The 15,482-nt window shown below is 42.4% G+C and overlaps 1 protein-coding gene across 22 annotated transcripts in view; it reads right to left on the bottom strand.

Annotated features, from left to right (window-relative positions):
• Positions 1-203: 203 nt before the first annotated feature.
• arhgap44 (Rho GTPase activating protein 44) overlaps positions 204-15,482 on the bottom strand; it is a 136,883-nt gene continuing 121,604 nt past the window's right edge. For 3 of the 22 annotated variants that reach the window (XM_008104291.3, XM_062970690.1, XM_062970691.1), the window contains 5 exons: positions 14,862-15,083; positions 10,956-11,402; positions 9,489-9,640; positions 7,729-8,106; positions 204-2,113 (listed from right to left, as the gene is read on the bottom strand). In XM_008104291.3, the coding sequence (XP_008102498.2) occupies positions 1,971-2,113; positions 7,729-8,106; positions 9,489-9,640; positions 10,956-11,402; positions 14,862-15,083 (1,342 nt within the window). In that variant the 3' untranslated portion in view covers positions 204-1,970. Of the gene's footprint in view, positions 2,114-2,727; positions 3,009-5,170; positions 5,266-6,041; positions 6,094-6,400; positions 6,600-7,728; positions 8,107-9,488; positions 9,641-10,955; positions 11,403-11,425; positions 11,899-14,861; positions 15,084-15,482 lie in introns of those variants that run through there. The other 19 variants (XM_062970698.1, XM_062970699.1, XR_010002928.1 and 16 more) reach the window with 18 other exon arrangements.

Genomic DNA, 15,482 nt, shown 5'->3' with positions numbered 1-15,482 from the left:
CATGTTTCAAACTGACCGGGGGCCAATTTGGACATCTCAATTGAACACCACTTTCAAATCATTTCTTCTACCTAAACCTTTTCTTTTCTTTTTCTTGTATTACTATAGTTCATTTTATAAACTGCTTTGTGAAGGTTTTTTTCTTTTGTTGCTCTGGATAAACAAACAAAGCACAGACAAGAGAAACAGAGATACCACAAAAGTAATTAACTGTACTTTAATGACACCATAAGTCAAGGGAGTGGAGGGGTGGGGACAGAAATGGAGAAAGCAGGACACTCTCCCCTCAAAAGGAGCTGCCCAGCATCTGGGCTAGGTCTATGGCCCCAGCATGAGCAGCAAAAAACATCAAGTGACTAGAACTGGGGAGAGCAGTTAAAATTTCCCTTCCCAGTTCACCAGAATGTGCACTTGTGTTCCTGCCTCTTCCATTTTGGGGTGATGAATTACACATTATCACAGCCTGTGGCAAAGCAAAAGCATCCAGACTTGCAAAAATGCTGCCAAAAGAGAGGAGTTTTGAGACATTTACCATAAACCTGAAAGAATTTGAAAACGTCTCTCTTCCTTTGTGTAGGATAATAATTTTAAGTGTTTAGATTTACATTGTACATTTGTACACCCGTTCAAGATGGAATGGCCCCAAATAAACCAAATATATATTTATATATACAAATATATATCTATCTGGACAGATATATATGTATCTATCTATCTATCTATATCTCATCTCTTTTAAAAGGATAAAAGGTTACATCTGCCTCTGCATGCACAGCCATGAGCTCTGCCCTGCTCAGTCGGACCCTGAGCTAAACACTACAGGGAGCTGCAATCTAGCCATTGCAAATGTATATCCTTTGGTGGAATTCCTTTCCCCTTGCCCTGGAAAAAAGACCTGAACACAGAGTAGAGAGAAGGGCTCTGGGCAGGAATAAGCCCATCATAAGGATGGAGAACAAGAACTCCATGCAGCCAGATTCCATCTCTGATATCACGCTGAAGGGAATATGCTCGGGAGCATTTTTATTGCTAATCAAGTAACCAGTTCTCTACCTAATGGGAAACACCACCCACTTCAGGCCACAGCCATCTTTCCTGTTTAACTCTGGACACAGTGAAAGAAAGCAATTGCATGTTCCTCCTGCTATCTGTCCCTTCTGATCTCTTTCCTTGATCTCCTCGCTACCATTGGGGTAGGGAGAGGATCCAAGTAATTGCAGGGGGTGCAGGCAAGGAATGGAATAGTAAAAGAACCCAGAAGGGCAAATGATCTTTCCTTGAATCCTGCAGATTCTCTGATGATACACTACCCTAAAGGCATCTGCCTTGAAGTAGGGGACAAATACCAGGCAAACAGGCTTTGAAGGGATGGGAGAGCCCAGGGACAATGCAGGTGTAGCCTACTCCCTCCTTGGTGAAACTACAGGGGGGAGAGAGCTATGAACCAGCAATATGGAGAGTTAGCTGGCAGACAGAGGAAGGACGGCTGGAGCAAGAGTCCAAGGCAGAAGGGACAAATAATAATGCTGAAGTCAATAAGACTAAACTAACAGGTGGAATTCATTTACTGAGCCTATCTGCCACTCTCTTACTCCTGTGTTCAACTGCCTGAAAGGGCCGGTGAGAGTATTTAGTTACTTATTTTGGTAAGGGTCCAAAAGCTTGTAAAGGAGATTAAATAGGCACCACGTCAAAAAGGCAAAATTTGGATAAGGCTAAACAAAGGAGAAAAAATAATAAATTAAATGGAAATTGCACTGGCAACGTGCCCTTTGCCACACCAACAGGCTTAGCACCAGGCCCACAGGGCTGTCAGTCTTGCACGAGTGGCTGGCACGCAGAGCTCCATAACAGACACCACCTCCCACGCACAAGCAGGCAAGGTCTCTGGACACGTCTCCTTCCATGGAGTGTTCGTGGGACACCGATATGTACAAGAGAGGACATTAGAGGGAGCAAGGGACATTGTGTCATAGAGCGGTGCTTTCTGAATCCTCCTCTGAACTTATTTTTCCTGGTACTGGATGTCTATGGACTTGTCCCAGTGGGTCCAGGTGAAGTTTGGAGACATCGACCTCGATATGGATGGAAGGGACATCAAGGTGGGCGAGATCTGCAACCAGGCACAGACACAGGAAGACCCCTTGTTAGAGCACACATTGTCCCGGGCTGTGTCTACCCACCCACCCAGGGAGAGACAGTCAACTGATAAAAGAACCAAAACTTTAACTTAAACTGAGCACTAAGAACTGTTCTCAGAGCCTATTAATGGCAGACAAAAGGGATGTCATAATATAATCTTGGTTTGCACCTTTCGCTTTGACAAGCTTCAGAACCCTCCTTTCCCCAAAAGCATCCATTTTAAATCTGTTATCTCATTCAAACAATGATTTCTTTTAATTCCTCAAACATATCTTTTGCCATGGGCCCAGAACCTGGTTGCTAAGCTTCTAACAGAAAGGCATTAATATGAAAAAATTCCTATTGTAAGGATCTCCACAGCTCTTTACAAGAGCTCTAGTGATAGTGAATCTCTTTAGGGAAAGAGTCTAGGTATCTAATAATTTAAAAATTCTTCTAGAATTTAAAAACTATGTCTCCTTATAAAGGCCAAGTCTGCTATTTAATAAATAAACCTTTTAGCAGCAATCCTGTATAGCTCAACATAGTGTTATACATATGCATGTGGACCTATGTTAGGCGGAGCCATAACTGTCTCCAACTTACTGAACAGCCTCTGAAGGCTCCCCAATATGGCCATTCTCTGCTTTATGAGGAGTGGGCAGGATCGCAGACGTGTCCAGCTATGTCCCCATAGTCAGATATGAAATAATGACAGCAACACTCCTGGAGGATGCCAGCAGAGCTCAGTGCTTGATTGCATCACTTCATGTCCAGGTAGCCGAAGACACATTTGTGATCCTGTCTATCCACCACGAATCAGGAAGCGGTTGTGCAGGGACTTCAGAGTCTGTTCGGTATGTTGAGTAGGGAGAGCTGTTTGGGTACTGTGGAAAGAAGAAGAGAACATCAACCCTATAGGTTTCCCAAAAGGACATGCATATGCCTAAGGGAAACTTACATGTGCATACATTCCTAACAATGACCCGGCCTTCATGTCACAATTTGCTATTTCCCCTGGTTTTTAGTGGCACAAATGGAGCTATTTTTTTCAATCTAGTAATTGAACATGTGCTAGGGATGAGAAAAAAGGATCAATTTGGCTGAATGGAAATGAAATTAAGAGCTATTGTACTGTCAACCGAATCAATTTTTACATACATTTAGCCATTCCAAAACATGGCATTTCAAGTGATCATTTACTACTGCTGCTGCTGCTGCTGCTACTGCTGCTACTACTACTACTACTACTACTACTACTACTAACACATACATAACTCTGAATTGTTCTTGTCAAAATACCAAAGCAAGCTCTGAATAAGAAACAAGTTCTTTTTTAACTCTGGATATGGATAAACATATGACCAGTAGGCAAAACGTACACAGCCTCTTTTCAAATGTTAAGCTTTTGATAGCATGTCTTTCATGAGCACACGCTAGAAGCACTTTTTTTCGAATCATGCATACTGACTCTTGGAGAATCTTCAAAATTGAAAATAAACCTTCATATGGAAAACTGAATGTATAGGATTGGGAAAGTCTGAATTTTCTTTGCCGTAAGGCTAGCTTTCACCAACTTGTTGCCCTCCAGATGTTTTGGACACTGACTGCTAGTGGTCAGGAGCACCAGTACTCTTAAACGATAGGAAAAGCTGATGTAGATAAAATAAATCTGTACAAGCAGCAGCCTATGTATAACAACCACAATCTATTCCAGAAACCCCACAAGACTTGTATGACACGTAAAATAGCTATAATTGACTTTAAAGTCTTATTGACTTTAACTTCCTGAAAGTCATAGTAGACATGATATTCTAGACCCAAAGAGAAGACTTTTCTACGTTTTGACTACTCAGTTTAACAGAACTGATATCTTCTCAGTTCTTTTTAAGGCCTTGGTTATAGTAAGGCCCTTTGCAAACATCCATATGGCTGGATGATCCGGAAGACAAATTTGCTAGAAAATGCCCTAAAAATAATAAAGCAAACCAGGGGAAGTGTTCATAGGTGTAGCACAATAGTTCTCATCCTTTGGCTTAGCGATGTACTGGTAAGTATGTTTCTTTTCTTTTCTTGGGAACAAATAATTTCACTTTTTCCCTGTTGGTGGGCAAGATATGAGAACTGTTATGCTTTTTTCTTTTTTGGACTTTGGTACTCTTTTGTTTAAAATTCAATTGTGTAAAGAACTTGGTTTTCATGCAATATGCAACACTTTACACAAAACAGAATACCGTGTCATGTTCAAAAATAAACAGTTATTGGGGGAGGGGGAGTTAGTGCAAATCAATTTTTTCACATAAGCATACAGATATGCAGAAGATTTTGCAGTGCTTGACCATGTCCTTGATATGGTGTCTTGTTGTGTTGAGATGCCTTTTGTTATTGAGAATGAGGAAATCTGTGAGCATTCTTTACTTGAGCTTCCCAGACATTTTGGAATTCAGTTCCCAGAATCCTTTACAATTTGTCATGCTAATTAAAGTTCCTGGGAACTAAAGTCCCAAATGCAGTGGACCTAAGGCTGACAACCACTAGTTTTAAGAAGGATCTGCCTTTGGTAAGAATTGCCTGCTTAGCTGTAGTATCTCCCCTCACATAGAGCCCCTTTTTCCCAGCGATTAGCTGATTGCTGTGCATGTTTGTGTACATACATATGACTGCAGATGCATGAATTTATCTGTTTCACTTGGGCAGATAAAATATTTCACATTTCCCATGGAAGAAATCATCAAAAGTTTTGACTGGATGATTTTCTTTGCTCTTCTGGGTTTGATGCCTGCAATCCATGATGAATGTCCCACATGCAGGAAATCTAAAAGGGCTTTTGGGGTGGGAGTATTGGGGCATTATACTTGGTTGCCTCTCTAGAAGTGCAAAATAAGATAACTTGCCCTGCTCTCCCTTGTATTCTAACTTACAATAGTATTAAAATAGCTACCAATAACACTGAGACAAAAGAAAACCTGCTCTATTTAAGTAGTGCCTTGACAAAGTTGTGAGATGCCATTTTATACATGCTCTGTCCTGTAATCTCCAATGAACTCACTATTTTGGTCAGGAGGCAGGAGCCTCTAACCTCATTCATGTTTCTTTCCATCTCTTAAGTCCATCTTTGACCTGGAATAGTTTGTGCCCAGCTACCTGCAAGACAGGGAACTTTTACAGGCTAGGAAAAACCAGTGAGTGGTGCAAGATATCACATAAATAAAACATGTCTGATCTTATACATAAGATGACTTATGACAACTCCCTCTGACATAGAAAGGTAAACTTGTTTATGCTGGAAAAAGAGGCTTTAGTCTCAACTGTAAAAAAAGTAGTTCCTCTTCCTTAATGGCTAAAGATATAACCAGTCCCACATCCTATGCGTGGTGGCATAGATATCATTATTGAGCCACCCCTGCACTTGTACTTCATCCAATATGGAAGTTATGGTCTCATCCACAACAGTGAGTGTCATTAATGTCCATTAATGGCAATATCATGACATCCCTTCATGAAGAATACATGGAATGGTGGTGGTGGTGGTTGTGAGTCCAGGAAGAGAGGGTGAAAAAGGGACAGAAAGAAAGTCAACATTGGTAGAAGGGAATAGCAAGGTTAAGACGAGGTGAACCCTGTGGCTTGGAAAATAATTAGTTGGATGGCTACTGTGGCCTGCATATAAAAATGTTTCCCAGGCATGAAGGCCAGTGATTCTGAGAAGCACATTCCCAAGTTTACTAATAACATCATTATCAGTAACTTTGGGATGGGGCCCAGGCTGGAGGAGCCATGCAGTTCTTGGTCAGCGTGCCCCATGCAAGGCCAGCACGATGGTGGGGGACAGACTAGGACCAAGGGGGTGGTGTGGTGGTAGTGGTGGCAGCAGCAGAGGGGGCAAAGGTTTAGGGAAAAAGTTGGCGACTCCATCTTACCCTGAGCATTCCCCTCACACCTATCCAATATTGCAGCACGTGCCTCAAACAGCTGCAAGGACACAATAATAGAATTGGGAAGAAAGGAACAGAAGAGAAAACAGCAGCAACAAGACAAATGTTGTACACAACAGAAATACCTGCCAGAGCAGGATACTGCTCTGTCTAACCTGGTGCAGGTGACACAAGGTTTTCTAACTGTTCATGAGGAATAGATGCAACGGAAACTAAAATCCTCCAGATTATACAGGCAGGCTGGAAGATACCACCAGCTCGCATTTCCAAAATGTGATACACAGTTAACTCCCCCCCCCCCCCCCAAATCCCCTGTGTTCTGGAAGTCAATGAGATTCATCAAGTCTTTAGCATATCAGGGATGCATTTATTAAAAGCAGACTACCCTCCTGGAGGCCAAAGGGATGCGGAGATGAGTTACGTATTACCCATGGCTTGACCTCTTTCTTTGGGTTCTTATGTCTTAGGACACGTGTAAAAAGACTGGCCACAGAACCCCAGAAGCTGCAGTTTTCAGGACATGGAAACTCAGGGGAAACAGTCCTATAGAAAGACAGGCAGGTGTAATTAGACAACTGACAATTTTGTTGTTTCTCTTAGCATCTAGAAAGAACAGGAGGCCTTTCTAGATGTTGTGGTTTCTAAGAGTGATTATGCTTCTCTTTTGCCACTTTTCCTGATATAAGGGAGAAAAGGCACTGTCAGCTAAAAAGTAATATTGAAATCCTAAGAATGTCCTAATGGCCATATGTTACCCAGCCAGTTTGAAAAGTCTTGTTGTAGGTAACAGCTGAGTCTATTGCTTATCGTACTGGTTGTGCACTGTGGCATGAAAAATGGTACATTCAGATCCCTGTGGGAGTTGTGTGTGAGAAAACGAAGGAAAGAATCCATAACACTTTTCTTTTGATATGGCTGGTCAACCCCCAAGCCAAAGCTACACTCTCTTTACCTGATGAGCTATACTATGTGCCCATCAGATTAGCACTACTGTCATCTTCATGGTGAAAGACGGACCAGCACACTTGAAGCCAACACATCCTTTCCAGGTGGAGGGACTTGCTGAAGCTTTCAGGGATACATTCTCATCTGAGGGATTAGTGACACTTAGGTAATGTCCCTTTGGACTGGAGAGGCCTCAGATAAATTCCCAGTTTAAAACCTCCTCAGCTTTCATTTTTAAACTATTTCCCACATGATTTTTTTTTAAAAAAACAGCTAGCAGCATTTCAGTTCACTGGATTGTATTATATCATACCCAGAATGGTATGGAACCTAAAAGTTGCTGCTCTGACCCTTGCCCCAGGAAAGTCACAAAGGTATCGTTCTTCTGTTAATTAATTCTATAGGCACAATTTGCTTCTGGACAGCCTCTTTCTACTTGACAAATGTTGTCCAAGCCTCAGGCACAAAGCATGGTTAAGTTGTATGTGGAAAAGCAACAAGAGAAAAAATTAGGATGGTACGATCAAGACTCTGTACCTTCTCTGTCTTGATTAGGTTACTGTGGCTTATGAAGACCGGCTTTTTATTGGCATTCCCATCTTTTGTAGTCCTCACCAACAAACTGTACGTTGAGCAATCAAGTATGAGGGCTAAAACTATGTCAGAAGCTGTTTCTGCCCCCAGCCACCTCCCACACAACTTTACCCTTCCACTGTGGCATTGTTACCTGTGGACATGCTCTCCCCAGGGGACATGCCGTCTAGTATGGTGTGCTCCGTGGACTGTGGACTAGAGCCAGATGCGTTTGATGTGGGAGGCTGTGGAGGTGGCAGCGTGGGCCTCTGTCGTGGCTTGGGGGTGGGCCGAGATTTGGTTAAAGTGCTTGTCAGAGAAGAAGGAGAAGACAGGGAAGGAGCAGCAGCTGGGGAGAGTGGGCCTGAGCCCAGGGAGTAGCCTTGTGGGTAACTCAGTCCATAGGGTGATGGGGTGCTTGGTGGGGTGGGAGAGAGGCTGGCAGGGGATGGCTGCCCTGTGGACTGATCAGACATACCACTTGACTGGCCATAAGGAACCTTGGCAGGAATTGGGGCCAGCTTCTTTGAAACTGTATAAGACAAGAAAAGAGAGGAGAAAGAAAGAAAAAGAAAGAAGGAAGGAGAGTTACAGCCATGCACTATTCATTATTGGACTGACTTTTTATCTGAGTATGACAAAAAAGGCTTGCCTCAGCCCTGTATTGACAGAGGTTCATGTGTTGGCTTGACCTATTCTTCTATTTTTTTTTTCATTTCCAGTCACTAAATGCCCCAAAACAGTAGTCTTACAGGCTTAAATGCATTGATTAGGGAATGCTGGAAATCGGATCACATACACAAGAAAAGTATTTTATGCTTTTTGTTAGTTTGTCAATTAAGTCTCATTATTTCCTTTTTAATGGCATACAATATTCTGTTAACACCCATCACAATTTAAAATGACAACAAAAACAATATTCCAAGTTGTCTACTTCTGATTCAGCAGAATTCATCTCTCTTCTGCAGATTTGATGATTAACTATAAATTATGAAATATTAATATACCTAATGGGGTAATAACTACAGCACTCCACATTCATATCACTGTTGCATATTTTGTAAAGTTGTGTCTTTCTTTCATAGGAAGGCCAATGCATTTTGCTTGCTAGAGCTAGGAGTTCACTGTTTGGAAACATATTGTGGTCTCAATTCAACACCACCTTTGTATGGTATAGATATTTACATGTGGACCTATACTATGTTGAGAGACATATTCTTTTCCTAATTTACTTGTAAGTCTCTGATACCACCCTGCACAACCACTCCGTGCTCTGCAGTGAGCACACAGGCTCAGAGAAGTGCCAGACTACATTTCCTAAAGTTAGATGTACACCTGAGATGCCTGAAGCACTGAGCAGGATCTCAATGATGATGCCATCATTTGGTGGCAGTCGCAACAGCACAGTGCAGTCTTCCAGAGCAGCTTGAAATTATGCACTATGTGGTCTGAGTTTCAGAGCATGCCTGCCCCTCTTGGATCCAACATGTTTTCTAATGGACCACATCTGGTTGTTCTGGCAACAGCATTTCTCAACTAACTTACAATTTTGACTCTTGTGTTATCGTGTCTATGACAGGAATATGAAGACACCAGAAAGAGGCCCTAAGAAAAACACTCACCAAGAAAGTAACTTCAAACAAAGGAAGATTATTTATGAATGTAGCTTTATTGTGCAAAAAGGGAGGAAGGGAGGGAGGGCTATTATTTTGTTCATCTAAGTCAGTGGTTCTCAACCTGTGGGTCCCCAGATGTTTTGGCCTTCAATTTCCAGAAATCCTAACAGCTGGTAAACTGGCTGAGATTTCTGGGAGTTGTAGGCCAAAACACCTGGAGATCCACAGGTTGAGAACCACTGATCTAAGTCCTTTCGGATGTACTCATGTTATCCTCCTGTTCCAAAGTTAAGCCTACCTTTCCGCAGAGTGTGCGGACTCTGCTCTGTGGACAGCTGCTGCGTGGGCCCAAGTGACTGCTGTATGGCCACTCCACATGGTATCACAGGACCACAAGTTGGGCTGCCTTTCGGCCCAGACACAGGAGAAAGTTCCTTAGTTTTTAATGCACTAGAAAGAAATGAAAAGTGAACAAAAAGGAACAGTCATAAGCCTCACTGCATTGGAGGGCACCTTCTCCGAATCCTGAGCCCGGCACTACCATCCCTTTCATCTGTTAGCAGAGTCCACATGGTGCAGGCCCCCAACTCCCTCTATGAAAAGCCAAAGGTGCTTGCAAAGCGCATTGCTTCTCAATGCTCTGCTCCCGATCACATGCTTGAAATACCAAACGAACATTCACTTCTGCCTTGAAAGACTGGGCATGACCACAGAGCATGAATGGCACTGCTGCCTTCTCAAGCAGTCTAGACACAGCAATGAGACATAGCAAACATGGAGGAAAGCTATTTTGCATAATCTGACCTTGATAATGTGTCTGTACATGTATGTAAATGTGTGTATGGGCAGGGAAGAAGGAATCACTTATAGATCAAAAAATGCTGTGCTGAACTTGGGAGAGTCATCAAGTCTATTAGTCATGCTGGTTTCTCAGGTCCAGTGGTGTAGTGGCAAATCTTGAAGCTCAAATCAGCATTATAAGTGTCTCTACATCACCGCCATCCCACAAAATGCAGGTGGTTGTGTTTGTCTATTTTTTTTTCAAAATGTTCCAGCAGTTTTTAAACTCAACCTGGAACATTATTATGTAAAGCTAATATATTTTTCCAGATCAAGCACAAGCCACCTCAAAATACTCTGGATGACAATAGATCATGAAAACTCATTGTTGCTGATAAAAAGAATTTTTTTCAATTTTTGCAGAGCCTGCCTTACACTGGGGAGTAGAATGAGGCAAAGCAGACAATGTCATATTCCCTGCTATTCAGTGCTGGGGCTCTGATCAAGGCAGCTCTGGCTCTACTGCACCACTGCTTAGGTACTAGCTTCTATGTTTAACTTAGACATTACCACTAGAGGATCATCTGGCAGAAATGACCGGTCTATTCTTAAGGTCCAGAGAAACAAGGCAGGATAGGAAGCAATGATTTAGCTTGGTTGAGTTTTGGAAGAGTAATCTGGGCATACATGATCTGTGGTGAGGGAAATGTTATAATAGCTAGCTGTATCTAGACCAAGCAACTAAAAGGGGTAATTTGGACACTGAATATTGTAAGGACTAATATCCTTGAGACAAAGAACCTAATAGGTTAGAACAGTAGTCCATAACTGAAATATTGTAATAGTCTGCAATTCTCTGGGGCAGAGAAGGAGGGAAAAAGATTTAGGCTCTGCTCAAAGAAAGGATGTGAGGAGTGGTGGTTTATACAGATCACTCTTCCACCACGCACAATACCCTGGCACTTTTGAATAAGCAATTATTTACCTAGTGAGCCCGGCTCCTCTGTCTCTGGCACAGGTGCAGCTGACCCAGGGGGAAGAGACTGACATATGGGAACCATAAGGAGTGCCAGGAGGATCAGGTTTGGATAAGGTGAGGGGTGTTTTAATGTAAACAGAGGAGAGGTTAGTCTCAGGACCATGCAACTCTGTGAGGGAGCTTTGTTTAGGGAGATGCAGGAAACATGGTTTAGGGTTAGAGTTAATATCAAGCTGCTGAGGGGAAGGGGAGGAAGAAGAATGGGGAGGCAGGGTTTGGCTGTACCCTGACCACCGGTACAGCGGCAAGGGCAGCTCGGGCCGAGTGCATAGGCTAGTCTTGGGTTGGTAAGGGTAGAAGGATGAGTAGCAGGGGTATGGGGGAGGCTTGTCGTCCTCAGGGGATGGGTAGATGTAACAGGAATCCGACCAACTAGACGACACACCATCCGTGCTGCAAATGTCCAAAACAACAAAACAAACAGAAAAAAGAGAGCAGAGAATGTTTGTACAGGGAGAAACTTAACAGGAGCTTTGAAAACAGCCCAAAAGCAGAGGGATAAGGGGAAAGGAGGAGAACAATCACCAAAAATGTCTAGGAAAAAGGCTCTTGCAAAGTGTAACGTACCTAGGGTTTGGGGAGCGGGTTTCCCCAGACACCAGGCTGGGTTTCTGTTCTCTTTCTCCTCAGCCAGCCATTGGACATTTCCAGCATGTACTGGAATTCAAGCATGGTTGCCTTGAGGCTGTGCCTACTTCTAGACATTTGTTCACAGAAAGCTGGAAAGCATTCTAAGCCACTTCCTACATGATTTGGTTATAAAGCAGGGTTTATAAGGATTTATATATCTCTATACTACAATTTCAGTGCAAAACAGGACTTTCCTAATATTAATGTATTAGCTTTTATACTATACTAGCTCTGCCTTGCACTCTCATCCTATATTAAACTTTGCATGTTATTCAAAGAGAAAGGGGCAGAAGGGAGGGAAGAGAGAGAAAGAATACTTAGTCCCCCATAACAAATCACTTTTATAGTTTATTTCACTAAAGCAAGCAATTACAAATTGTTATTTTTTCCAATGTCAGAAGAAATTACACAGGTGAAGCAACTGCCCCCTAGTTTTGGCATCTTAATGCCATCCAGCAGTGTCCTATAGCCCCTTAAAAATTCCTCAGCAGTCTATGCCCCCAAAGCACTCAGAAAGTTTCCAAGTACATGAAATGATGCAAAACCACCACCCCTGCAGCTTCACAAAACATCTTGTACTATCCCAAATATCTGTTTTTCTCAACAGTCCTTTTCAAAATGGCAATAGGAGACACAACATCACTCCTGTCATCATTTTGAGAAGGTACTATAAAGGAAAACAAGGACATTTGGGTTTCGTTTATCTAGACTGCAGGCCATGGTGGGAGGGATTTGACATGGTCTCTATGCAGTTGCCAACCCCATGCTCTCTAGAAAGTAACACGTGAATATAAGGAGATCTGAATATAGACTGAAACTGTTGTAAAAGAGTCTTTAAACCTAATGTGGAGAGGAGCATTAATCAAGGAAAACTTGTCAATTATATACCAGACAGAGAAAGCTATGTATAAACCGTATTTTCTCCATATTTGGTCAATTGAGAAGGACATCAAAGTTGAGTCCAGTTGAGGGTTCATTATAAGATGTAACGCAACATGTATCTGACTCCAGTTTTGGTGTCCTTGGAACCCGATGGTCTTTGTTTTAATCCATGCCATCGCTTTGAGATAAAGGAATTCATCACAAAATAGGGAAGCAGATTTCAAGACATACATATGCTGCCTTAATATATGGGAATTTAGGTGCTGTAAGCAGAACACTGGACTGAGATCTACTGATCAAAGGAAAGGAAAGGTAAGATGGAGAGGCAAAATAGCAGGAAGCTGAGCTGAAATGAAAGGCCAAGTAGGGGCCACATCTGCAGTTGCTTTTAGACTCCTTCCAAACTTTCAGGCAAATAATACTTGAGCCCCAGAGAAGAAAGAAAGTATGGAATGAGTTCTAATGATGTTGCATGTCCTTTTCTCAAGGGCTGGATTTTACTCCCTTTCTGTTTCCCATTCTTTTCCTGGCCATCATGAATTAACAACAGTGCTTTCTAGATGCGGCTACCAAAATTCTTGTTTGAACAGAGCTATATTCAGCCCTCTGCCATCTTTACCCGCTAACTGCCTTGAAGTTGCAATCTGCAGCCAACAGGTAGCATGTTTTGCTCAATCGAAGAATATACATACATTCTTTTTATACACAGTTTCTTGTCTGCATCATTTAAAACAGAACTGGGGAATGTAGGGCCTTTCAGATTTTTTAAAATGGCATCTCCCTTTAGCCCAGCCGCTACCCAAATGGTGAGGGATAATTGGAGTTGTATTTGAAGGGCTATGGTTGCCCGACTGATACATAGGGATTCTTCTTGGTTGTTGGAGCTGCCACTGCAGGAGGTAAAGCTGCAAGTCTTGTTCTAGTTAAGTTTTTAATGTCAGCTGGAAAGATGTTTGCAACTTTGTAATGTTTGTCTCTTCCTGCCCATGGAAGTTACTGCAATTGGTTTACTGAATTTACTTTGGTGGGAGTTAATTCCATCAACTGCTATGCAGTGTGAAAGGGACTTTCTGGAAGTCATCTCTCACAACCAGTTGACAATGACTCTGTGATTGATTATCAATACTATCTGCATGTAACATGTGTGCATAGTGTGTGGAAATGGGAATTTAATGGCATCAGTGCCAAAATTAAACTAAAAATACCAGCAGAGGGTCAAAATGTTGACAATCTACCAAAAAGAAAAATATGGGTAATACTTCAATTGCAAACTGAAAGCAACTGGACAACCTAAAAGAGTGCACTGCAAACAAAATAATCTACAGGGAAAGATAAATGTTGGCTATGAACGGAGCAAGGAGGTTAGGAAAGCACTAAAGGCAGAACCCAGGATCCAGGTCTCTGTTCATCCCACAATAAAAAGAGAAACATGATTTAGAAATCAAAGAGATCTATGCACATTTTGCTCCTATTTCCTTCAGCTTAAAGATAATACATGCAACAGCAAGTGTGAAAGAGGATGTCTTTGTGTATTTTTTTTTCCTGAGAAGGCTTGTCCCTGTATCATTACCCTGCCCCGTCCTACCCCAGATTTAATGAGTATGTCGACATGCAGTACATTAAAAGCTAACTCCACACTTGCTTTGAAGCACATTAATAGCAGAAGCACAGACCACAAATGTAGGCATAATGTTTGATGGACAACTCTATTTCTTTGCACAAACAATTATAGCAAATCATTAATGCAAAGCTGGTTCTATAAATGAATCAGGCGCACAAAATAAGGTTGCATTAGAAAGTTTGGAAAAGCAGAAATAAAACATGAATGTTGAAGCAACCTTTTCTCCACTTTTGGTTTGCTTTGCTGTCCTGTAATGAAATGTGGGGAATTCCAAGTACAAAGAAGTCTTGGCTAAATTTAGAGTGGTCTGAGAACAATCAAACCTCTGACTTTGAAAATGATAAAACAAAAAATAAGGAGAACATGCCCCAAACTGAGGCACTGAAAGCTCAGATCAAAACCAATGTTTGATGTAGATTAGTCTATGCCAATAAAAAGGAAGGCGAAAACAAGAGCAGATGCTGAGTACAAATCAGTATCCCTTTTCTACTTAGTCCCTTTTCTTTGGAAATTTTTCTTCCATTTACACTGATGGGAAATACCATTATTTTGTGCCTGAATTCCCATACACTCATACACAGACACACAGACACCCACACACAGAGAGAGCTGAAGCGTGATTAAAGGCCCATGCAGGTGGGGGAGTGGCAGACACGTTCACAGAGACTTCAGGACTACAGAACATGGTGGCAGCACTCTGCGTTGCCTCCAGCACTTACCTTGCTCTCTCAGCCCCTGGTGGGAAACCGAAGCTAGATGGAGTAGGGGAGGGAGTAGCTGAAATGTCAAAAGATTGCTCAGGAATTGGTGACTGAGGAGTAGCAGCAAGATCAGAAGGCGGAGCAGGGGGCTGCATGGCAGGAGGGGTGGAGGATGCCTTACGAACTACGGTGGTGCCCCTGCGAGCCACCCAAGAGGTGTCCATCACCCGGACGCCCATGCTATTGGGGGGAACACAGAGATATGCCCTTACCAACTTCGAAGCAATATTCAGAGTGTTAACACACACATACACACACATGTATTCACATTTCAGGAAAATGAAAGGAAGAAAACTACCTAGGTATAACCATGTTGCTATGGATTTGAACAGAAACACTTGCCCTGGGGTGGCAGGTAGAGTTCAGGGAACACAATGGGGACCAAGAACTTAAAACACAGATTTCATCTAAACAGAGATCGGAAGGTCACTTGCTCTGGCATCCCAAAAGATGGAACTTCGTGCAGACTCCTTCAACATTCCTAACAAATACACAAAGGCTTTGTTCTCCCAATGAGGCTCCCTCGTATTTTTTATTCCAGAGCCCCGTACCCAATTATACAGTTAGAGAAAGGACAAC

The sequence above is a fragment of the Anolis carolinensis genome, chromosome 2, assembly GCF_035594765.1.
Source record: "Anolis carolinensis isolate JA03-04 chromosome 2, rAnoCar3.1.pri, whole genome shotgun sequence".
NCBI lineage: Eukaryota > Metazoa > Chordata > Lepidosauria > Squamata > Dactyloidae > Anolis > Anolis carolinensis.
Note: the sequence above shows the minus strand (reverse complement) of the source record. Positions and strands in the feature narration are given on the sequence as shown.